The 23,110-nt window shown below is 52.4% G+C and overlaps 1 protein-coding gene across 4 annotated transcripts in view; it reads left to right on the top strand.

Annotated features, from left to right (window-relative positions):
• RGS3 (regulator of G protein signaling 3) overlaps positions 1–23,110 on the top strand; it is a 114,669-nt gene that overhangs the window by 31,412 nt on the left and 60,147 nt on the right. For all 4 annotated transcript variants that reach the window (XM_019635831.1, XM_019635829.1, XM_019635840.1 and 1 more), the window contains 7 exons: positions 1,486–1,567; positions 2,360–2,465; positions 3,237–3,588; positions 4,474–4,513; positions 8,916–9,112; positions 11,465–11,548; positions 17,319–17,430. In XM_019635831.1, the coding sequence (XP_019491376.1) occupies positions 1,486–1,567; positions 2,360–2,465; positions 3,237–3,588; positions 4,474–4,513; positions 8,916–9,112; positions 11,465–11,548; positions 17,319–17,430 (973 nt within the window). The remainder of the gene's footprint in view (positions 1–1,485; positions 1,568–2,359; positions 2,466–3,236; positions 3,589–4,473; positions 4,514–8,915; positions 9,113–11,464; positions 11,549–17,318; positions 17,431–23,110) is intronic.

Below are 23,110 nucleotides of genomic sequence, written 5' to 3' on the forward strand. Positions count from 1 at the left end.
TGAATCCAGGCCCAGGGCTGGTGGGAAGCAGAGCCTCAGGGGCCTCCTGGCAGCTTCCAAGGGCCTTGGTCACCCTGGGCCCCCATCCTTCCCCATCCTTGCGCCTGGACTTTGGGACGGCTGGAGGTGAATGCCAGGCACCCAGCCTTAAAGAGACAACCCCTATAGGAAGGGGACAGAATCTTCTGACAAGGCCGGCAGCCCTTGACCTTGTCCAGGCTTGCTGAGCTGGCTTCTTTCTTAGCTTGCCTGGGACTCCCTGCCTGTGCCTCACCAGGGTCCACTTCACATCCACTTCCAGGGAGTCTCTCAGGACTTCGTTGAACCCCTTTTCTGACTTTTGCTCCCTTAGGTCTGTTGCTCTCTTATACCTTCTCCCAGCAGCCTGGAATTGCTCTTGGGATGGGCAGGGCTGGGCCTTCTGCACCCTACCCAAGGCCTAACTGGGGGGTGCACAGAGGGGGAGTGCAGCAAGGCTGAACTGAACTGAGCTAGCAGATAGCACTGCACTCCCACAGCTTCCTGCTGCCTGTGGGATGCTGCCGGGCTGTCCTCATTAACTTAGCACCTGCTGAGTTCCTGCCGTGTGCGAAACCAAGCACAAGGGACTGTTTCCAACATTATCCTCGTGTTTTGCTCTAATGCTTGTCATGTCCCGCTTTGCTTTGGAGAGATCTGTATACCCAGAGCCAGAGACCAAGGCCTCATGCCTTTGGTACCTCAGCAGAGCCTGGCATGCAACAGGAGCTCAATAATTGCTCACTGCTTTGTAAAGAGCATCCAGATGGTGGAGCCCTTTCAGGGGACTTCTGAAAGTAGGCGTTCTAGAGCTGCCATACACATGGGCCTCAGCAGGCACAGTGAGGTCAGTGGTGAGCTCAGGGTCAGCAGGGACACCTGACCGTGTCCTCACCTGCCCTCTCACCTGGGAGCCCTCACGGGATGCCTTGAGGTTCTGGTGATGGGCTGCCTTGAGAACCCCAGCACTTGCCCCCTGATTTTTGGCTTGAGGTTGTGAGCGTGTGTGTCTCTGTCTCCCTTCCCCTGTTTTCTGTGAAGGCAGCAACTGGGTCAGCTTCATCTCTGAGCCCTCAGCACAGGACCAGCCCTGGGCCAACGATCTGTGAACCCCGGGGTAAAGGAGGAAGGGACAGAGTAGGCAGTGGATCACAGGCAAAGTGGAGATGTGCAGGCCCAGTGGGCCCTTCTGGAAAGGGCTACATGTCAGCCAGGGCTGAGGGAGGCGAGTGGCAGCTGCCAAGTCTTTGTCTGTCCCAGCCTCCCGCATCGGCCTGGGGTGGCCTCCTGCTTGGCCCATTACCCAGTGCTCAAGATGCCCGGGCTGAGGTAGGGACAGCGAGGGACTAACCAGCCTCCTTTTTGGCTCCAGTTCCCTTGGAAATGAGGGTGGCTCTGGGGTGGGGCCTGTGGGCTTCCCTACCTTGGAGCGGCTTCTGGGAGTAACTGGGCGGGGCTGTGTCCTAGATCACCATTCCGAGGGGGAAGGACGGCTTCGGCTTCACCATCTGCTGTGACTCTCCAGTCCGAGTCCAGGCTGTGGATTCCGGTAAGTGAGGGTCTTGGGTGATGCCAGCCCCGCTCACCCGCTGTGCACCTGGGCTTTGCAAACACAACCTTGGAACTAAAGGGGGAGCCCCAAACTGGAGCAAAGTGTCTCCTCGCTTTTCAAAACGAAAAGAATAATATTTTTAAATGACCACAGATAAAACTGAGGTTTATGAAAATATACCCACTTTTTTTTTTATCAAAATGAAAATAGTTTTATATTTTGTTTCCCAAGCATTTCAAACAGGATCTAAACCTACATTTTCAATAATGACTGCATGGGAAAATGAGTCATTTCTGAACTCTGTTTGGAATCGGTATTTTATCCTATTCCAAGCCTGATTAACACTTACAAATAGGCATTCCTTCCCTATTTTTCACAAAGAAAAAACTTCCCCTAATCACAGAGTATCTTAAAAAGACAAGTCAGGACTTGGTGATCTGGGTGACCCTCGGTGCCCGCATGAGGTTGGCACTCAGTGAATGGCGTTGAAGGAATGAATGAAGTGTGTGAGCTTGGCAACAAGGAAGGGTTCTCAGTGGGGTGAGAGGCCCTGAGGAGGGAGGACAGCGGAGAGGTGCGAGCAGGCAGGGAGGAGGTGAGGGTTAAGGGTGCACATTCCTTTAAAGCCCATGAGAGCCACCAAGGTTGGCCCCTCACTTCACAGATGAACATACAGGGGCGGGGGGGACAGTCCTTGTCTGAGGTCACTGGGGAAGCAAAGGACCCCGGGTCGTTTGAAGGGGTCGTGGGCTTCTGGAGCCCTTGAGTGGGTTTTCTTTGTCCCCGCAGGGGGCCCAGCAGAGCGGGCAGGGCTGCAGCAGCTGGACACGGTGCTGCAGCTGAACGAGAGGCCTGTGGAGCATTGGAAATGCGTCGAGCTGGCCCACGAGATCCGGTGAGAGGGGCTGGGGGCAGCTGGGGCCTCAGGCTGATGGCACAGCTTTCCTCCCCAGCCCTGGGCATATGGCCTCACCCTTGCCTTCTTTGCCCAGCTGTCAGCAATTCACTTTGCTCCTCAGGGAATCCGTTTCTTGGCCTGAAAATGGAAGGTTCAGGCTCAGAGCAATTTTGGATCCCAGAGCAAATAGTAGGAAGAAGCTCTCCAACAGACCCTGTGGTTTCCGACGCAGCTCCGGGGGGTGGCTTTCTACTTTAGCTAATTATTTCTGATACCTCGGGAGCTAAGCCCATTGTTTTTAAAAGCTATGTAGATGTTGCAACTGTTCCAATTGCGCAGTTACAAAAATTATTCTTTAAAATGTTTGGATCCTCTACATTTTGACCCTGCTGGGGTAGAGCCCTCACGGCCCATTGTAGGTTTGCTTCTAGAATGACTGGAGGAGGGGTTGCATGTAGGTGGTTTGCTTGCTGCTCCTTGCTTACACTTTGCCCGTGACAGTCGTCACTAGTTGAGTTTGGTACTCTTGTTTAACCTGGCCATGGCCTCAGCATCCTTCTCAGTCTCTGCCAGTCAATTAGAGTTGACCTAAGGGACCCCTGTGCTGTCTCTGCCTTACACGGCCTCTTGCCTTCCTTCCTGCCCTGACATTAGGGCCTTCTCCTTCTCTTGCACTCCTCTCTGCCCCTGCAGACCCCTACCCTGGCTGACGTTGCTCTTCCCCCAGACTCAACGCTCTATATGACCCCTCCCACCCCCAACTTCCAGGAGCTGCCCCAGCGAGATCATCTTGCTCGTGTGGCGCATGGTGCCCCAGATCAAGCCTGGGCCAGACGGTGGGGTCCTGCGGCGGGCCTCCTGCAAGTCGACCCATGACCTCCAGTCGCCCCCCAATAAGCGGGAGAAGAACTGCACCCATGGGGCCCAGGCACGTCCTGAGCAGCGCCACAGCTGCCACCTGGTATGTGACAGCTCTGATGGGCTGCTGCTCGGCGGCTGGGAGCGCTACACCGAGGTGGCTAAGCGCGGGGGCCAGCACACACTGCCTGCGCTGTCCCGTGCCACTGCCCCCACCGACCCCAACTACATCATCCTGGCCCCGCTGAACCCTGGGAGCCAGGTATGGACAGCTGGTTTGGGGAAGATGAAGGGCATGGGTCCCTGTGTGAGTCCAGAGAAAGACTCAAAATTGTGTCAGGAGGGCCCTGCAAGGGGCTAGGAGTGTTGAGCAAGGAGGAGGGGTGTATGTGCTGCTACAGGGCCGTCCTGGGTAGGGAGAGCAGGGAGGTCTTTGTGGTCTCAGGGCACAGATACAGGACCAAGGGATGTTACAGGGTAGAAGATTGCACCTTAAAAGAAGAGCTTTGTGCCAGTCTGCACTTTCCCACAGTCGAATGGGCTGCGGTGTGTGGTAGGTGGTGAGTCCCCTGACATAGGAGGTGTGAAAGCAAAGCAGATACTACATGATGGCATGGTGGGATGATGGAATGCATGCTCCAAAACATTAGTCCCATGAGATGCGCCGGGAAAAAAGTATTCTGAGGTCAAATAAGTTTGAGAAATATCCCCTACTCTCCCTCTTCTGAGATTCCCAATGTAAATTAGCTCTGAGGGCGTCCTGCAGTGAAGGGGGTGGTTTAACCTTGTTTAACTCAGCTTTTCCCAGACTCCCCTGATGGCGTCCCCTTTGTGGCAGGGTTGTTAGCGTCCCACAGTGCCAGTGTTCTGTGGAATGCACTTTGGAACAAACGACCATCAAAGAAGTTGGGAGCTTGGCCAAGGGATTAGTCTTGATGACAGCTAAAGCCTTGTTTAACTCTAATATTCTGGAGGATTCTGGGTTCTGTGCCCTCCAAGCCCGCTCTCGGCTTAGTAGCAGGACGGCTGTTTTTCCCGTGTGCCCTGAGGTGCTCCCTTCCCATCCCCAGGCTGGGGATGAGCAGCCTGCCTGGCTGTCCGGCCCCATTGCTGGGGCTGAGGTGGTTCTCCTGTTTTCCCCTTGCAGCTGCTGCGGCCCGTGTACCAGGAGGATGCCATCCCTGAAGGTGAGTCTGTTTTCTGCTGCTGTGCCCTCCAAGCCCCAGAGAGATTGTGAGGTCAGCTGGGAGGCCAGGCCCAGTCTCCTCCTCTGAGGTGGGAGGCCTTCTCTACAGAGTCAAGATCCCCCCACATGTTGACACAGACTGTTTCTTTTTGGTACATTTTCTCCCTCACCAAACCAGTGTCTTTCTCCTGGGAGCCTGCCTAAGAAGGAAGAGAGGGGATCTTACCAGAGCAGTCTAAGAGATGGTTTTCAGGACTTAGGCATCCAACTGAGATTTATACAATTTTACCAAACAACCAATATGTGTTAGGTGCTGTAGGCAACACAATCAGGCCTGCACGGAAGGGAAGCATCGGCTTCGAAGCCGGGAGGTCTCACGTTGGAGTTCTAGCTGTGTGACTTTGATCAACCCATGTCCCCTCACTGAGCCTCAGTTTCTTCGTCTATAAAACGGGGCTGATAATTCCCACCTCCGAGGGCTGTGGGGAGATTAAAGGAGATAGTGGCTGTGAGCAGTAGTCTATACTAAAGTACTTGTCTTTGGAGTGCACAGATGTTTCTGCTGTTTGAACGAGTCTTCTCCTTTGGCCTTCAAATCCTGGCGCTGTTTTTGAAGGGCCAGGGAAAGAAGCTGTGCTCAAAACCAATTCCTTCTCTCAGGAAGCCCGAGACATTAGCCCTGACGCTGGGGTGGGCTGGACATTCCTTTACGACCCCAGTGCGCCTGCTGGAGACCTCTGACCTGAGCATCTGGAAAGTTGAGACGCGCCTTGCCGGGTGGTCTGTGATGCCTACCTTGGGTATGCCCGAGGCCTTCCTCAGGTGCCTACAGGACGCCCTTTGACCTCCTTCCTTGGGAGAGTCTCCCAGTGCCATCCCCCTCCGTCACTACTGTGAAGATGGTGCTGCTTAGCGCGGGCACTTGGAGGAATGCCTGCGCCTTTCGGTGGGGAAAGGGCTCCCATCAGGCTCAGTGCTGCTGACAGAAGCCATCTTCATTCTCTGCAGGCGGGGCCATTTGGGTGCTTGGGCCTCTTCTGTCCAAAAGGAATCTGTGTTCCTTCTGGAGAGGAGTCTGATAGTGATTCAACACTGAGTTTTTAAAAAGCTTTTAGTTGGCGCATTAGGTTAGAGTGGAAATGCCTCAGCTAAATGGTGACTTCATTAAAGGCAGGGCCTGGGCTGGCTCACTGCTGTGTGTACAATGCTGGGTGTGGCAGACAGCAGGTACCCAGTGGAATTTCTGTCACTCAGATGACTGAAGGAGAAGGACTGCTGCTGCCTCTAAGGGTTTGCAGACCGGTCATGGAGTAAAGGAGCTGGAGAGGTGTGTCGCCTATGCTGGGCTCATGGTTGGGAGTTGGTTCCCTCCCAGCCTGAGACATACCTCTGAGTTTCCCTGCTGTCCTCCCAACCTGTGTCCACATTTCCGTTCCCCTCAGTACTTAGTGACCTAAGAAGGGCCCTGTCATCTAAGCGTGGGGAGAAGGACAAGTAAGGCAATGACGATGATGTTAATGACAGTGACTTTGAATGCATTCTATGAAGAACTTGACCTTCCTTCATAATAATAATCCTTTTCATATCCAAGAACATCTTTGCTTTTTACCAAGGATCAAGACTTCATAGCTCCCGGTCTTGGGGTTCAGAGGGAGGGGTGGAATTCAGGGCACAAAGCTTCCTTTAAACACCATCCTGAGTTGAACGGGTTCTGGTGCCCTTCGAGGGCCTGGGGCGCCTGCCTGCCTGGGATTGGCATGTTCCCCGAGGCTGCTGGTGTCCTCAGCATTGTCCTGTCCCCTGTGAGGGTGGCCCGGCCTCAGATTCGCCACTGCTGGGGCAGGATGGCTGCCAGGGCTCACCTCGGAAGCTGGAGCAAAGCCGAGTAATTATTGTGTTTGGTCAGTGAAGCAGGTGTTAGTGCAAAAAGGGGCGATATGGGGGTTGAGGCAGAGGAGGTAAGAGGTAGCAGGTGGGAAGTCAAGGGGTTTGCCTTTACAGAGCTCAGTAGCTGTGTTCTACCTGGACTGTTTTAAAGAAAGATACTTCACAAAAATCAGTTTTGGAGAGTCACATGCACACATTACCCAGGAGTGTGTGGAGATGGGGCACGGGGGCATGACATCCACATAGGTTAGGCTGATCCCACCTTATACCATTTACTGGCCAAATGACCTTGGGCAAGTCACCCAACTATTCCAGGCATCCGTTATCTTGTCTGTAAAATGGGGCTGAGCAGACCTCTCCCACCTGAAGGTGGAGGTGTATGTCAAGTGACTTATTCATGACTCTCAGGCCCAAGGTGGAGGTTCTGTGACAGCCCTGTGCAGCTGGGCTAGGGAAGGGGAGAAATGGATTCTTTTTAGAGTCTGAAACTGGGGGACACAAGGCCCAGATTTTGGCATGAGCAAATGGTGCCTTTTTTTAATTTTGGTCTGTTTGGCTCAGTCCCTGCTTGTCAGTCCTATGTGGTTTGCCTCCTCTGGTGGAGGCTTGCATGTGTGAAATTAGACTGTCCAGTTCCAGGCTAACCCTGTGACCCCAGTCGTAGTATGGTTTGGGGCCCAGCAGCCCTGTCCTAACGCCAACCCTGATGGTTGGATTATTTGTCAGCTTGGGGTTTCTAATAATCCCCTAAGCACGCATACTCCGGTTCTATTCACCGAGTCACACATGTGTGCCCCCCACACCGGCCCTGGGATAGGCGAGGCAGCAACCTGTATACTCTCCACTTTGCAGTGGAGGAAACTCTGGCTCAGAGTGGAAAGGAGCCTGTTCAGGGTTGCACAGCCAGTCCCCGGGGAAGCCATTGCTGAAGTTCAGGTGTCTTGTCCACCTCAAATCCTGAGAGATCCAGGATGGGTTCTTTCAGCAAAGGGGCTAGGGCCTGGCAGCACGGACCCCACCTGGGACCAGATCAGAGAGGAGCTGTGTAACTCCGTCCATGCGTCTGTCCACCATCCCCCCCACCCCGCCCCCATCCTGGGCTTAGGCTCTTTCTACTCTTAAAGCACCTCGCTGAAGAGGCAGGAAGTGGTTTAAGTGATTGAGGGTTGACTATTGCCCCAAGATACACTGGGATGGGTGGTCACTTGTGTGGGGGGGTGTCAACTTGTTTTTCTTACCCCGCTCAGTGAGAAGGGGCACCAAGTAGGCGGAGGAAGCAAGTGTGAAACCTTCTGAGCTGAGTTTTTCCTCTGAGGTTGTGGACTTGGCGTTGGTGGGGAGCTTCCCCGAGATGTAGCTGGGGTCAAACCATCTGTTCAGCCCCTGGCTGCCAGCACTGGGGGGTGGCAGGTGGAAGCCTGGGCCCCAGGACATGGGCTGGGCATGCAGGTCATGGTGGGCTGGCCAGCTGCCCACCTGGCAGCAGGAACTGTCGGAGGGACCAGGGGAGTGTGGAGCCTGAGTGCTCCAGAATTTGCCTGCTTGCACCCAAGAATCCCTGGCCTTTTGCTACTCTCCGTTTTGTTCCTCTGCCCATCGGACTCCACGGACGGGCCTGTAGGCCACCTCTGTTCAGTGTGAGGGTGTGTGTCCCGCAGTATCCCCTTAAGGAGGAATCCCCTGCAGCCTTCTGCTCGCTTCCCTGGAGTACCTCCCACTCCCCTCTTTCCGTTTCCTCATTAGAATAATTTGTGAGTTGGTGGCCAAGGTCAGGGGTGTTGGGGGAAGGAACCTCTTAGCTATGATAAAACCTAGGATTCCCAGACTCCCTGAGGCACCTGATTAACTTGCTTTTCCAAGTGGAGGAATTACAACAACAAGAACCACAGCTTGTTAGCAGCTAACTTTCATTGCGTACTTATGGGTCCCAGGCCCTGTTCTAGGGGCTTTACTTAGAGCATCTCATAATCCTCACAGCAACCCAGTGAGCATGGTACTGTTACTGAGGAAACCAAGACTCTGAGGGGGAAGTGAGTTGCTGAAGGTCACCAAGCTAGTAAGCAGAGCAGTGGCATTTGGGCACAGGTATTTGGCCACCCGGGCAGCCACTGCTCTACTCCAATTGATTGTTCTAGGTGGGACTGTGGGCCCCCGTGAGGTCAGATCTTCTGATTTTTCAAATGTGAGAGATTTCCTGAGTGATAGGTCTGATTCGGGCCCTGGGTCACCAGATGGAGATGTCAGCTTGCATCACAGTTGGTGGTTCCCAGTTTCATCCAAGCCCTGGGGTTGCTTGTGTACGCGTCAGTATGTCTCATAGATTGTGAGGGAATTCCTTGAGGTCCGAGACCCTTCTGAGGTCTCCCTATGTTCTCAGCACCTTGCAGGGGGCCTGGCACATAGCAGATGCTCACAGTAAATGGCTGTCGACTGAGTCTGTTCCCTGTTTCTGCAGAGGGGATGCCTTTGCAGGGGCGATGGAAACGCCTCATGGTCCCCCCACCTCTGTTCCACAGAATCAGGGAGTCCCAGTAAAGGGAAGTCCTACACGGGCCTGGGGAAGAAGTCCCGGCTGATGAAGACTGTGCAGACCATGAAGGGCCACGGGAACTACCAGAACTGCCCGGTCATGAGGCCACACACCTCACACTCAAGCTATGGCACCTACGTCACCCTGGCCCCCAAGGTCCTGGTGTTCCCTGTCTTTGTTCAGGTGAGCTGGTGGCTGGCTTCAAGGGAGGTGAGAAAGAGGAGGGTCCTTCCCCCCAGGACTCAGGGATGGTGCCTCGTTCCAGGATCTCGGTTAGGGAAAGACAAATAGCTTCAGGTGCTCAGGATTTAGGTGGTTATACTGAGGAAGCACAGGTCTCCAGGGGGGCAAACAGGAGAGTGGGGGCAGGGAAGCCCAGCAACAAGGGGTCCCCTCCCTGTCCTGCCCCCCTGAACTTCCCTTTCTCTATGGACAGGCCAGGCACACGGTAGCTGCTGTATTGTTATAGGACCTCTGCGCTGAGGCTCCGGCTTCCTGGCTCATCCAGTGGTTTGTTGTTTGGAAGTGATCGAGGGAGAGCCTCGAGGTCTGGCATCTTAGCTGGCCTCCTTGGTCTTAGCAAACATGTCCGGCCAGTAGGAGCTGGTGGCCTGAGAGTCTAAGTTAGATCTCCCTTCACCTACTTTCCCTCTTCTTCCCTCTCTTCCTCCCCATTTCCAAACCTTCATTCATTCCATCACCCAGATATAACCAGTGTGAGCATTTAGGTATCTTTTACGTAAGCTTATACACAGCAAAAAGAAAAACGCGTCTTATTACACATTTTATATCCTGTTGGTTTTTTTTTAAAGAAAATTGCAGCACGAACATTTCCCACATTACTAAATACTCTTTGGGCCCGTGTTCTGTAGTGGTTGCACACTAGTCTATTATATGGATGTACCATATTTACTTAACCAGTTCTCTGTTAAGATACTTCTGCTATGTCTACTTCTTTTGCTATTATTGTAAATAATTCTGTGATGAAAATTCTTGTGCATGAATTGCCTCTCTGCTTAGTTTCCTTTGAAGAGATTCCTAGAAGTGAAATGCCTGAGTCATGGGCCATAAACATTTTAAAGGCTCTTTACACATACTGACAAATTGCTTTCCATAAAGCCTTGATTTGTTCATCCTCTCCTCAGCAACACAGAGGTGGCGCTGTCCCAAGGGCTTCATTTCTGACAATTGTTTTCTTCTCTGGAATCCCTGGCATCCCATCCTAGGCCTGTCACCGTCCAGTGGGTCTTAGCACTCGCCTTTTTGAGGACCCTGTGCACCTCTGGCAGGTGACACACCTTCCCGGGGCAACTCCATCAGCAGGGCCTGCCCTTTGCCTTTCTCTTGGTCTTTGTCTTGGGATGTAACCACGAAGGTCTTGGCATCCACGGGGGTTATTTTTTGCTTTCATTTTGAAAGTTTTACAAAAAAAATTAAAATTAATTTTTAAAAAGCTTACAAGTTTTAAAATTGCAAAATATGTAAACCCCAAACGGCCTAACACTTACATGTACAATTTAACAAAAAATTATAAAGTGGCTATCCATTAAGATAAAGAAATAGGCCGTTGCCACCACGCCAGAGGCTGCGTACATCTCTTCTTGATCCGAAGGCCCTCTTCCCCGCGAGTCAGAAGTGCCCACTAGCCTGACGTCGTGGTCACCATCGCCTTGCTTTCTTTAGCTTTACCGTCTCTGTGTGCTTGCCTCAACATGTTTGGTTTGGCCTCTTTTTGAATGTTATTTAATGAAACCATACCACATACATTCTTTTGGGCCCAACTTCCTTTGCTTCACATTATTTGTAAGATCCACCCAGGCTGTTGTGTGTAGCTGACGTTTGTTTCATTGTCTTTTCTCCAGCACCTTGCTTGATGTCAGGTGCCTGGAAGCCATGTTAGAAATATGTATTCATGAGGATAAATTCTGCTGGGTAGTCCAGAGCGTAGGGAGCTTTCTCTGGGCTGGGCAGGAGGCAGGGGCTCCTCAGCAGGTATGGGGCAGCGTAATGGGGTAGGGTAAGGGGTTCGGGTGAGAACTGGTTCCTGGGAACTGATATCCGAGAAGGAGTCAGTTAACTCCAGTGTGTTATGAATGGAGAGCAGAGACTGGCCTGGCTTTGAAGGGACTCAATTGATCAAATCCGGCACACTTTGATATCCTGACACCTCTGTGGGGCTCTCCTGAGAGCCTGGACCTAATAGCAGGGACCAGCTCATGCGGGCAGGTGGGGGAGTGTGGGCCTGGCGCCCAGTCTAGTGGCGGAGCTGAGGGGAGGAGGACTGCAACATGTGGTTGGACTTCCTGCCAGAGTTGAGCTCTCACGGTGAGGGTTGGTGGTGAAGGTGGCAGCAACATTTCCGCCCAGGACAAAAGCATCTGTCTTTCTGTTTCCATCCGTGTCTGAGGGGGTGTGTGGGTTCTCTGGGGACGGGGAGGGCTGCCAGTCTTTTCCGAGTCGGGCTTTGTCAAGCCATCGCCCCCAACCCACATCCATCTCCATGAAGCCTCTTTGAACTGCCCACATCTTTTTCAGCCTTTAGATCTTTGTAACCCTGCCCGGACCCTCCTGTTGTCAGAGGAGCTCCTGTTGTACGAGGGAAGGAACAAGGCTGCCGAGGTAAGGCTTACACATGGTTCCCAGGTGGGGTTTCCCGGTGGGCTCCACCGGCCGTCCTTCAGGCCTCTAGCTTTTCTCTCTTCCTGATGGTCTTAGAATTGTATAATCTCGGGGTAGAAAAACACCTGAAAAGTCTTCCATCTCCCTTCACTCCTCCTTACCAAATGGTGACCCAGCTTTTTCTTGTACATTTCCAGCAATGAAGAGCTCACCCTCTCTCGAACCTGGGTAGTCCATCTTTGATAGTTAGAAAGTTTTCCCAGCCACTAAAGACATCCAATTGTCTATCCCAGCTTCCTCTAGGGAGCAGAGAGATGGCCATTCACTCCAGCTGTGATGAATGACGTTGTAGGTGAGAATTGTAGAGGAGCATCAGTTACCCAGGTTTTCTGGGTCTGTGTTAACTCAAATCCCAACTCCTCTTCATAGGGGTATGTCTCTTATTCCTCCTGGGCTTTAGCTTTGCCAGCTGAGACCTGGGTGTAGCGCTCACACCACTCTTCCAGGGAGGTGGTCCTTGCTGATGACTGACGGGAGAATTTCACCCACCCACACAATCCCCAGAGCTGGCCACGTTCCAGCTCAGCCCCGTGAGCTTAAATCTACATGAGCACAGAAGTTGGAGCTCTGGGATCGTCAAGGCTGCCTAGGGGCCTTAAAGAGAGGGTAAGGCGCTTGCTGCAGATCAGGCCCTGACTCAACACAGGCAGTGTGGCTTGGCTATGTTGAGAGACAGCTTGGGGTAGTGTGGAAAGAACAGGAGACTTGAAGGCAGGAAGCATGTAGTTAGCTCCTGCTCAGCTGTTTGTCCACTTGTGACTTCTCCCGTCTTCCTCAGTCTTCTCATCAGAACGGTGTGTGTGTGTGTGTGTGTGTGTGTGTGTGTGTGTGTGTGTGTGTGTGTGTTTGAGGCTGCTGAGGCTGGCTAATCTCTAAGGGCCCTTTCAGCCTCAGCATTCTGGGACATTATGTGTAATTGTGGCTAAAGCAGGAGGCTGCTTTTGTTTTGTTTTATGAACAAGCAGACCAGAACTCATATATTCCAAATGAGCATCGTCGCTTTCCAGGGAGCTCCCTGGGGAGACTGCATGCCTATTTCGACCACATTGACATTGCTCACTGCAGCTCTGGACCTGCTCTGGGGAACTTTCTTAAGAAACGGCATATCTTCTGAATTGCCTCCATGGGAGTAAAACTTCATCTGCTGAGGGGGATTTGAGTTTTAGGAACAAGAAGCCACTGGGAGCTGTGCTTGGTGAGTAAGGGTGTGGTGGAGCTAAGTCAGGTGGCCAAGGGTCAGAAAGTGGGGTGGGGCTATAAATTCACAAGATTCCGAGGAGGGCACTTAGAAATGGCAGCCGCCCTGAAATACATACACATGTCTAAATTTGCCCTTTTGTTTGTCTGCAAACCCTGAGCACTTACTGTGTTACCCTCGCTGTGCATGCATTTTACATACCTGATCTCAGTTAGCTCTTGCAGCCTCCCCAGGAGAGGCAAAGTTGTCCCCACTCTATCAATGAGGAAACCGAGGCTCCAGCAAGATTACCTGGGACCTGAGGGTCTCCAGGCTCGTAAGGGATGGAGCCAAGATTAGCACTCGGATCGCTGGCTCAGCTGGGCTTTCCATGATCTCATGCTGCCTCTGGCCAGTTTGTTTAAAAACAAACTAACGAACACAAGCTGAATCCATAGCCTGATTACAGTCTGCCCCCAAAACGCTTTGCCTGTGGAGCTTGGAGCCTTAGAACTAAGAGACCTCCTTTTTTTTTTTTTTTTTTAAGATTTTATTGGGGAATTGGGGGAGGGGAACAGTGTTGGGGAGTTGGGGAAGGGGACCAGCCAAGTTGTTGTTCTTCAGTCTTTGTTGTGGAGGGCACCTGTTGCTATCTGGCTGTCTGTTGGCAGCTCGTCGCCTCTGAGCTCAAGGTGCTATGTTACAGTCTTAGTTGCAGGTGGGCGTAGCCACCATTCCATGCAGGAGTCGAACCAGCAGCCTTGTTGTTAAGAGTGCACGCTGTATCCACTGAGCCATCCGGGTGGCAGCTCAGCTCAAGTTCAGTCTTAATTGTGGGTGAGCATAGCTCACCATTGAACAGGCAATCTTGTTGTTACAACAGTTGAGCCATCCTGCCACCTGTTGGCAGCTTAGCGACAGCTCAGCTCGGGCGTAGCGTCACTGGCCCATGTGGGAATCGATCTAGCGGCCCTGTTGCTCAGAGCTCGCGCTCTTAAGCCAAATCTTAATCAACTAAGCCACACGGCCGGCCCAAGAGACCCCTTTTGAAGATTGAAAGAAGTGATTTGAAGACAAGTAAAATAAATATATTTCTTTTTCTTGAAATACGATAGGAAGCATGTGTATCTTAGTATCCTGTCATCTTATGCAGCCCCAAAATATACACCAGTCCAAGAGAGGCTTGGATACATTTGTAGAGTCGCAGTGTTGGTTAGTCCTCAGGAGCTGTCTGCTCTGAGTGCTCCCCTGTAACTTCCAGCTGATGATTTTCCAGCCACTTCTTGAGTCTGCAGAGACAGCCGCTCCAGGCATTGGTTTTGCTACTGGAGAGTGCTAACTTGTAGGAAGTTCTCTCTTATATTCCACAGGAATCTATTTCTGGAATGCTCGCCCTTGGTCCCATCTCCGCTCTGAGCAAGCTCCGGTTCACTTAAAGTCTGTGAGCTGATCCAGACCTACACCGTGAACTGCCCTCCTTAAGTCACAGGCTTCATTCATGTGCCCTGAGATCCAACCCGTGCAACAAAGTAGCCTCATTTTTATATTCAAACAATAGTTATTGGGCATCTACAATGTAGCCAGGCCCTGTGTTAGAGCTTTCAGGAGTACTAGGGCCCAAGACAGACACACCCTCACTTTACACACTGACTCATTTAGTTTACCATTAACTAAGGCCTCAAGGTCTTTTTTGCAAACCCTGACCTTAGGCCAGATTCCTGGAGGAAGCTTGTTTAGGGATATTTGGGAGAAATGACCCTCCAAGTGGCAAGGATTCCCTAACCAAGCTATCCCTCAACCCTTGACTCTTTGGCAAAGCAGATGTGTCCTTGGAACAAGTGTGGGGAAGACACCCGGTGGGCAGCAGGTAATTGGACCATGGAGATGGGCCTCGGTCCACTGTGGGCCGCTGTGGCTCCTGCTGGAGCAAGGCTAGCAGGATGCTGGTGAGACGGGAGAGGGGCCCACCTGCTCTCCGCTGGCACGCTCGCCCCTCTAGCTGTGTGCCAGCTCTGCCCTTTCCCTGACCTGACCTTTGGGGAAATTCTTCGTTCATGCCTTAATCACTTCCTGTCTAGACCACATTTCCAGTTCTGGGAACTGGGGCCAGAGCCTGGGGCCTTTCTCACTTTGCACTTGGGCACTTGTCATCTATCCAGTCCTCTCTGGGCCTGGGATATGTTTTTATGTTTTTTAGGCTCCTGATAGATAGACTGTCGAGTCCAACCGTTCCCCTGCCAGCTTCCCTGTGGGTCCACAGGTGACTGACAGGTTTCCCCTGAGTGGGTTGGGGAGCTTGAGGGCTTGCTTGTATTTGGCTAGTTTAGAGCCTTCTCCTTTTCATGGCTTGGACTTTAAAGACCTCTCCTCAGACACTAGCCCCTCAAATTCTTCTGAACTCTCGGATCATTTTTTTTCTCTCCCTTAACTTCATTTAGTTTTTGGTCTCCTTTGCTTTTCTTTTTTGGTCCCTGCTTGGATTCTTTCACATTCAGGGACAGGACAACTGTAGACATATTGCTATTTCTCTGTATGGTGAGCGCTTTGGGGTCAGCCAGCCCTGGGCAATGGTCCCTGGCTGTGTGGCCTTGGACAGATCACTTAACCTCTCTTGAGTTGCAGAGTCCTCCTCTATAAACGAGGGAGGGCAATGATGTTATTTATAAGTGAGGATCCATGGAGCAGAAAGTAACTGCTCAACAAATGGAGGCTTGTGTTGGACTATGTTGGGACCGGGCTGTGGTGGAAAGGGGTTTGGATAAAGTCATCGCCAGGGTCCCATCCAGCCCACGATCCCGTCCAGAGCCCTCGTGTTTGGTCCTGGTAGAGGAGCCAGAGCCCCTGAGAGCCTCCTGCTCAGGGATACCCCCTATTATCTCTGGGGCCCAGACTCCCTCCCACCTCTGTGTTTGTGTTACAAGAAGCCAAGTGGTCCTTTGAAAAATATTTATATATATTTTTAAATTACAAAAGTAACAGATTCTCATTGCAAAATAATGCAAATTAAGCAGAAATGTACGCAGTAAAATCCGCTCCCTAGAGTGAAGAGTGTGGTATCTTAGACATTTAAAAAATGTTACAATATAGACAGATTTATAGTTTTGTTTCACAAAATTGGATTATACTGCAGGTATTTTTGCACATTGCACTATTTTGACTTGTGATGGACCGATTGTGGCTTCTGTCAACATAGCTTTTTTTTTTGCAGTTGCATAAAACTCTACCGTATGAAGATGGCATAATTAATCTTATCCACCCTCTCTTGATGGGCGTTTATTCTTTTTTTTCTCTTTCCCTTCTCTTATTTATTTCACTATATTCTTTTTTCGATGTCTCATTCCCACACACCCCCACTCTCATTAGTTTATGTATTTTTTATTACAAAAAGTGTTGTTGAGAACATCCTTATAGGTTCATATTTATATAGCCTTGTAAATATTTGTGTAGGATTGCCTCAGGGGTGGAGTTGTTAGGTCATCTTTAACGGTATGATAGCTAAATGTCAACATTGTTGGCTTTTTAAACTTCGACGACAGTCCAGCACACACTCGCAGTGACTCTTGCTGGTTCATGCCAACCCCTCCTGGCTGGTGCTTACTGCAGAAGAGATGAAGTGTCAGATTTTGACACCTCAAGGGAAGTTCATCCAATTAATCATATTTGGTTTTCTTGGAGACTCTAAAATTGGATTTTATTGCTCTTGACTACAGGCCACTGCAGGATTTACAAAACAAAGAGCAGTGTAATCTTTAGTGGCATTAGAGGATCAAGTGGATTTTTGTCGCACAAAAAATATGCCGAGTATGCCTGTTGGTTTACCTATAATGCCTAAAAATAGCTTTCTCATTTATTTTTGGAGCAGTTAGTGCATAAAAGAGATAAAAGTTATGCACATGTCTGTATTGGAGTGTAAGTAACTGGCTTTTTCTCAAACTGATTGCGCATTACTGCAGTTAAAATTATCCGCAAGGAATGTGGTAACCTCAATTCACAGTCTGCACAGAGCCTGTGAGGGAGCCAGGCGGGGTCTCTATGCCTGTTTGCACAGATGAGAAAACTCATGGCTACTTAGTAGGATAGGAGCCTCATGACTCCGGATTCCAAGTCCAGTGCTCTTCCAGCCTGATGTTTAGAGGAGAATACAAACAGATGCGAAATATCCCGCAGCTCAAGGGTGGCTTCAAGCAAGGGTGTGGGGCCGGAGATTCCAGGGGCTTTGGGCCAGAGAGGTGAGACTGTGGGCTGTCAGGCTGTGGAGAGGCTTTCAGGGGCTATCTGCCATGGAGAGTGAAGATCATTTTCTGTTCTGTTTCTTTTTTCCTACTGTGTGGCGTGGAGCTGTAGTAAACTGTAGGGCACCAGGCCGGCCTCGACTGCAGGTCAGGTCTCTGTCCTTGGCTGAGGCCACACTAAGTCTGCTCCTAGTTCTGCCTGAGAGGATGAGGACTCCTTACCTGGACCTCTAAGGGAGGTTGTGGTTCTGGCCTCTGGGACAGCTGAAGAGCCGGTTCTGTTTGCTCTCGCCTGACGCAGGTGACACTGTTTGCCTATTCGGACCTGTTGCTCTTCACCAAGGAGGATGAGCCGGGCCGCTGCAACGTCCTGAGGAATCCCCTCTACCTCCAGAGTGTGAAGCTGCAGGAAGGTACGTGGGGGCCGAGATGCCTGGGGCTTCCTCCTCACTTGCGCTAAGTCCACTGCTCTGGGCAGCTTGGGTCCAGCCCCTGTGGTGCTGAGCTGCCAGCCTTCGGTGAGGTATCTGAGCATGCGTGGGCAGGGCCTGACCCTGGCTGGTGGGCTCTCAGACACTGACATTCCATCCTAGGCGGGCAAGCCTCCCTATACACCCTGAGTTTTGCTGGGAGGTTTCTGTTCCAGAGATGTTTAGGACTTAGACCTGTGTGTTCAGATCTTGGCCCTGTCCCTCACTACCTGTGTGACCTTGGGCAAGTTACTCAACCTCTCTGAGCCTGTTTCCTCATGTGTAAATGTAGGATACCAATAGTATCTCAGAAGGTTGTTGTGAAGATTAAATTAGGTCATATATGCAAAGTGCCTGACCCACACCAGGTGCCCAATAAATGCTAGTTGCCACCACACTCACCACACACATCCGGGATAAGAGACCACTGCTCCTTCTCCATTCAGCCGCATTGCTTTGGCCAGAGCCAGGGAAAGCAGGAGCACGTGTGGCTGGAGGTTGGTGAGCAGGAGCACGTGGAAGTGTGGAGTGAACCTCTACCCCAAACTTTCCATTGTGCCCTCCTCCACTCGGGGACGGGAAGCCAGCTGGGAGTATCTGCTGAGCGGTTTGCTTTGGCGCCTGAGGTCTCTGCTGAAGGGGCTCCATTTCCTCTCCCAGATTATGAAAACAACAACAGACCTGTTTGAGTGTGGGTGACAGGGGCAGGGAGGAAAATATTACCTAGCGAAAGAATTCTGTTTTGACGGGTTTTGCTCCAGGAAAACTTCCTGCCTGTTTGCAAACCCGACGTGTGTGCTCAGCCCCTGCAGGCCTTCCTCCTTAGACACCAAGCAGTGTGAGAACCTTCACTCTCACTGCCCCACAGGAAGTCACTTACAACTTCTTCTCTGCCTTTGGCTTTCCCCTGCCCACTGACCAGGGCCACCCCTGAGGGGAAAAAGTAACTCACCTCATTAAGGGCCAGCCCCTCCCTTGGGGCTGCCTCCACCCAACCAATGTCAGTGTTGAGGAGCAGCGCCCTGTGCAAGTTCAGCTCAGACCCTGGCATTGCAGGGAGCTCCCATGGGAGGGGGCAGGTGGGAGCTGCTGCCCTTAGCTTCCTGCTGCTGTGCCCTTCCCTGTCTCCCTCTCGCCAACTTCTCTACAAACCCACTGTCATGTCCCTCCCACCCCCTGCACATGACACACACACTGTATAGTCCCTGCCTCTGTGCACCTGCCCATCCCCAGCTCAGACAACCTGGGACCTAGTCAACTGTGAGGGGTACTGGGGGGCCGTGCTCGGCAACACATGCTGGTTGATTATAGAACCAAACCCTTACTGGGGAGGGGGGAGGTGCAGTGCTCAGCCTTTTGCTAGAAAGAGGGAGGGAGAAGAAAGGAGAGCTCAAACTGCTTGTGCTTTGGGGAGGGGTTGCATGGGGCAGTGGGAGAGCCGAGAGCAGCAGCTGGGAGTTTGAGGTCCGGGCTCAGTTTTGCTGCTGACGTGCTGTGTGACTTCAGCTGGCTCTTTCCCTTTTCTGAGCTTCAGTTTCTCTGTGAAACAAGGGTTGGGCCAGTCCTTTGTGTTCCTCCCAGCCCTGATGTTCCCAGACAGACCCTGAGGTGGCTGTGAGAAGCTGGACAGTGCGCATACATATGTCCTGCCTCCACTCTGCAGGGGGTCTCAACTGGAAATTGGTTGGATCTTCCCCTGGAGCCCCCAGACCCAAGGTTTGAAATTAGAGGCAGAGTGAGCGCTATCCTCCACTGGGTGGTGGATGGTCATGGTAGGTGGTGTGAGGCCTTGAGGTGTTGCCGTGAAACCTTCCAGATGTTGAGCCCATGTGAGTAACAGCCTTGCAGGTGTGGCTTCCTCAGGCTGGAGATCACATCCTCTCCCTGCAGATGGCAGGCTCAGGATGGCTACTCCTCAGCAGAGATGACCATGCCATTAGATCCCTTTGGGTTGGCACGAGAGAGGTGTGTGTCTGTGTATGTGTTTGTGTGTGCGCATGTGTAAGTCTGTCCGGGGCTTGCTGGCAGGTGGTTTGGTGCACACAAACTGCCTTGCCCTTCTCCAGCAGTGCTGGTGAGCAAACACAGTGAACATGGCTCTCCAGGGAGCCCATGAGCTGCTGAGAGCAAAGGAAATGGCTCAGTGACACCAAGCACTCAAGGTGCACATTCCACCGCTTAGAATTTTTTCCAGGCTTTGGCGGAGCCCTCGCCTCCTTCCCCTCCCCTGCTCCCCTGAGATGCTAGGCTTGTGGGTCCCGGGGGTTCGTGGAAGTCCAGTGAGGACTTCTCCTGCAGTTGGATTTGGAGCTGCAGAGCCCAGGAGCTGCAGAGCCCAGGCGCCCAATTTCCTGCCTGACTCCCTTGTGCCCCCAGAGACCCACTGCAGCAGCAAAGGCCTGAGTGAGGCTTTTAAGAGATTCATTTGGGCCTCAGCAGCAGTTTCTGTTGGCCGAATGGCCTCTTATTAACATGGCTCACACTCCTAGGTTTCTTGTCTCCTTCAAATCAACATGTGTGGAGAGTGCAGTTTGGGGCAAAGACGATGGTAAACAAGGAACACGCCCAGCCTTTCCTGTGAGCTGGAGTTGGTGAGGGTTGTTCCCTGGCCCGGGAGAATCAGCCCCACCCAGGGACCAAGGAGTCCCTTGTGCGACTGTCTGAAGGGTGCTTAGCTCCTATGGAAAAGCATACTGTCAGGGTCCAGCATGGGGCCCAGAACATCGTGGGGCCCAAGGAATGCTTGTTGGGTGGATGACTGAATGACTGACAGGAGACCAGAATCACTGCTGCAGCTTGGGGGCCGGAAGTACACTCTTCCCGCGGGGCTCCTGCTGGTGGCCCCTTAAACCTCGCCTGCTCTCCTCCTGCCCAGTTTCTCCAGAGCTTCAGCGGGGCTGCCTGGCAGTGTCATGGGAACAGGCGGAGAGCTGGTGCTAACAATTGGGACATCTCCGGTCAGCCGGGGCCCATTGTGGCCTCTTCCTGCCTCCGCCGCCCACTGGCTTTGCTGCTCTTTGTGTTTCGGCCTCCCACGCGGCCAGTGTCCCGCCCACAGTGTGTCTTCCTGGCCTGCTGTGGTCTGTCAAGATGGCCTGGAAATGTCCAGCTGATTCTTGGGCTCCCCACCTACCCTGGGGAGCCAGGGGCCCCGTCTTGGAGACTCAGCTGCTTAGGTTCCAGCCGCTGCAATGCTTGGAGTGAAATTCAGATGACATTTTCTGAGCACACCCTCAGAGCTCACCTCGGGGCTAGTGGCCAGGGTGAGAGCAGTGGAAGGGACACATTTTCACTTCTGGAGCCATGGCCTGGCACAATGACAGAGACGTAAACTGGTGGGGGCGGGGGGGCGGGGTGGACAGAAGTGTGACATAGTGGTCAGAACGCAGGCTTTGGAGGCAGGCCGTCCTGGGTTCAAACCTCAGCCCTGCCACCTTCTCACTGTCTGCCTTGTATAAGTTGTTTTCCCTTCCTGGGCCTCAGTTTCTGCATCTGGAAAATGGAGACAATAACCCTCTTGGCTTGTCTCACAGGGTAGAGAGGGCTTGGTGAATGGCTGAGTTTGGGATCTCAGGCCAGGCTGGAGAGGGCTCTGGGAAAAGGACAGAGGGGTCAGACCTGGACAGGGAAGCCCTCTCGGGACTCTACCCAGCCCATGACTGGGCATCCTCCTGCGCGACCCACACATTCTTTGGTGAGACGCAAGGCCCACCCAGGAACCAAATGGCTCCTTGTTACATTTCAAAATGGCAAATGCATTTGGAGTGTTAGATGGAAACCCAAATGTGTGCCGTCTCCCTGCCCCTTTTCCTTTACACTCACCCCATTTCCACGCCCTGGAGAGTCCAGAGCTCAATTTAACGTTCCGGAAGGTTTTCTGAGGTCTCTCTCCTGGGTCGGCTCCCTTGCAGCCTGCTTTCCCACCGCTGCGGCTTCTCCCGGGCACCTCCGGAGGCTTGTCATCCTTTCACGAGGATCTGAGCTGTGCCGAGCACTGCCCCCCCGTTCCGTCGTTCCCTCAAAGTGCTGCCAGCACAAAGCCATGATGTGGAGTGGGCTTCAGGGAAGGTTTGGGGTCATGCAGGAGGGTGGTGGGGGGCAGTGTTACAGCACAGGAAAGTTAAGGCAGTCGTCAGCCACCCCTCACCACTGGGACATGTTTGGGGCTGCAGTGGCCAGCCTTGCCGCCCCCCCGCCCCCATTTTGGCTTTCCCCTCCCTTTGAGAGCCTCCTCTTCTATCACTGCCAGCTTCGAAACCCCACATTTCTATTTTCTTACATAGATTTTTTTGTATCTCCCTTGGCACTAAGGCCTGCTTCTGGAAAGTCAAGGAAACGTCCCAGTGTATTTTCTTAAAAGAAACCACCTCCTTTTGTTTCCACCCTCAGCAACATAAGGAACTGGCAGAAGCTTTGAAATGACAGGTTCCTTAAACACGGCAGACTTCTCAGGCAGGGCTCTCTTCCTCCCATCTCACCTCTAGGTGGGGACAAGTCGGATTCATTTGCTCTGAGTCCAAAGTGAGCCGCATTTACTTGTGCACTTTTTTATCTGGCCCTGGTTAGCACCCCTGGCCCTGGGCATGGTTTTGCCCAGGGGACTGCCCACACGTCTGCTCTGAGGGGGCCTGGCCTTCACTCACACGAGGGCCCTCACTCACTACTTTCCTGAGGAATAGGCTGGGCCCACTGTCTCTGTTTGTACTTTGCCACCTCTACTTTGCAACACATTTTACAATGTCTTTGATAATTTATGCGATCCAGGTAGATATGGAGGGGTCTGCTTTGAGCCCAGCACCGGGCCTGGTTCCTGGAGGAGGCAGACGCATTTGAGAGGAGGGTGTGTCGCGGTTTGAAGTGTGGGCCCTGGAGCCAGGCTTCCTGGGTGTACATCTTGGTTCTTCCCCTTCCTACCTGGGGCTTGTTACTCAAGCTCTTGGTGCCTCAGTTTTCTCACGTGCATCATAGATGATAACAACCCCTGCCGCACTGGGGCTATTGTAGGGGCTGAGCTCATACAGGTAAAGCATTTGGCACAGTGGTTGGCACTGTGGTCCTCTAAAGTTCTATGGCACTTTGTGTCTGCTGTGCTGTGTGGTTGCTTCCCTCAAAAACGACAGCCCGCCTGGTGAGGTCTGTTGCTTGAAATACAGGAAGTCACTTACCATCGCCGGCCTATACCCAGATGAGTGCCCAAGGGGAGTGCTGCTGGGTTCTGAGCAGACCGCAGGGGTCAGGGCAGACATCCCGGAGGAGGGCAAGGCTTCTTCCTTACACCTGCTATCCCTTGAGCACAACTGATGCTTCTCCAAATCCATGCCTTCGCCCATGCTGTTCCCACCTCCTGGTGTGCCCTGTACTTGGCAGTTTCATGCCCAGAGGGGACTCCTGGCTGCCTCTCACGGGATGAGATCTCAGCATTCCTTGAGTCCAGCTGGCCTGCAGGCAAAGGCCTGTATTATAGCTGTGCCTCAACTTGGTTAGTTATTGCAGTAAAGTGGCATTTCCTCCAGAGATTTTCCTGTCCCCTGTGCCTGCTTCTTTCTTTGTCTTTTTCCAGGAAGTACCGCACATAGTCCTCTGTGTGTGACATGGGCTATGCACCAGCAAACTGCTGAGACTG

This window comes from Hipposideros armiger, unplaced genomic scaffold (assembly GCF_001890085.2).
Source record: "Hipposideros armiger isolate ML-2016 unplaced genomic scaffold, ASM189008v1 scaffold_24, whole genome shotgun sequence".
NCBI classification, from domain to species: Eukaryota; Metazoa; Chordata; class Mammalia; order Chiroptera; family Hipposideridae; genus Hipposideros; species Hipposideros armiger.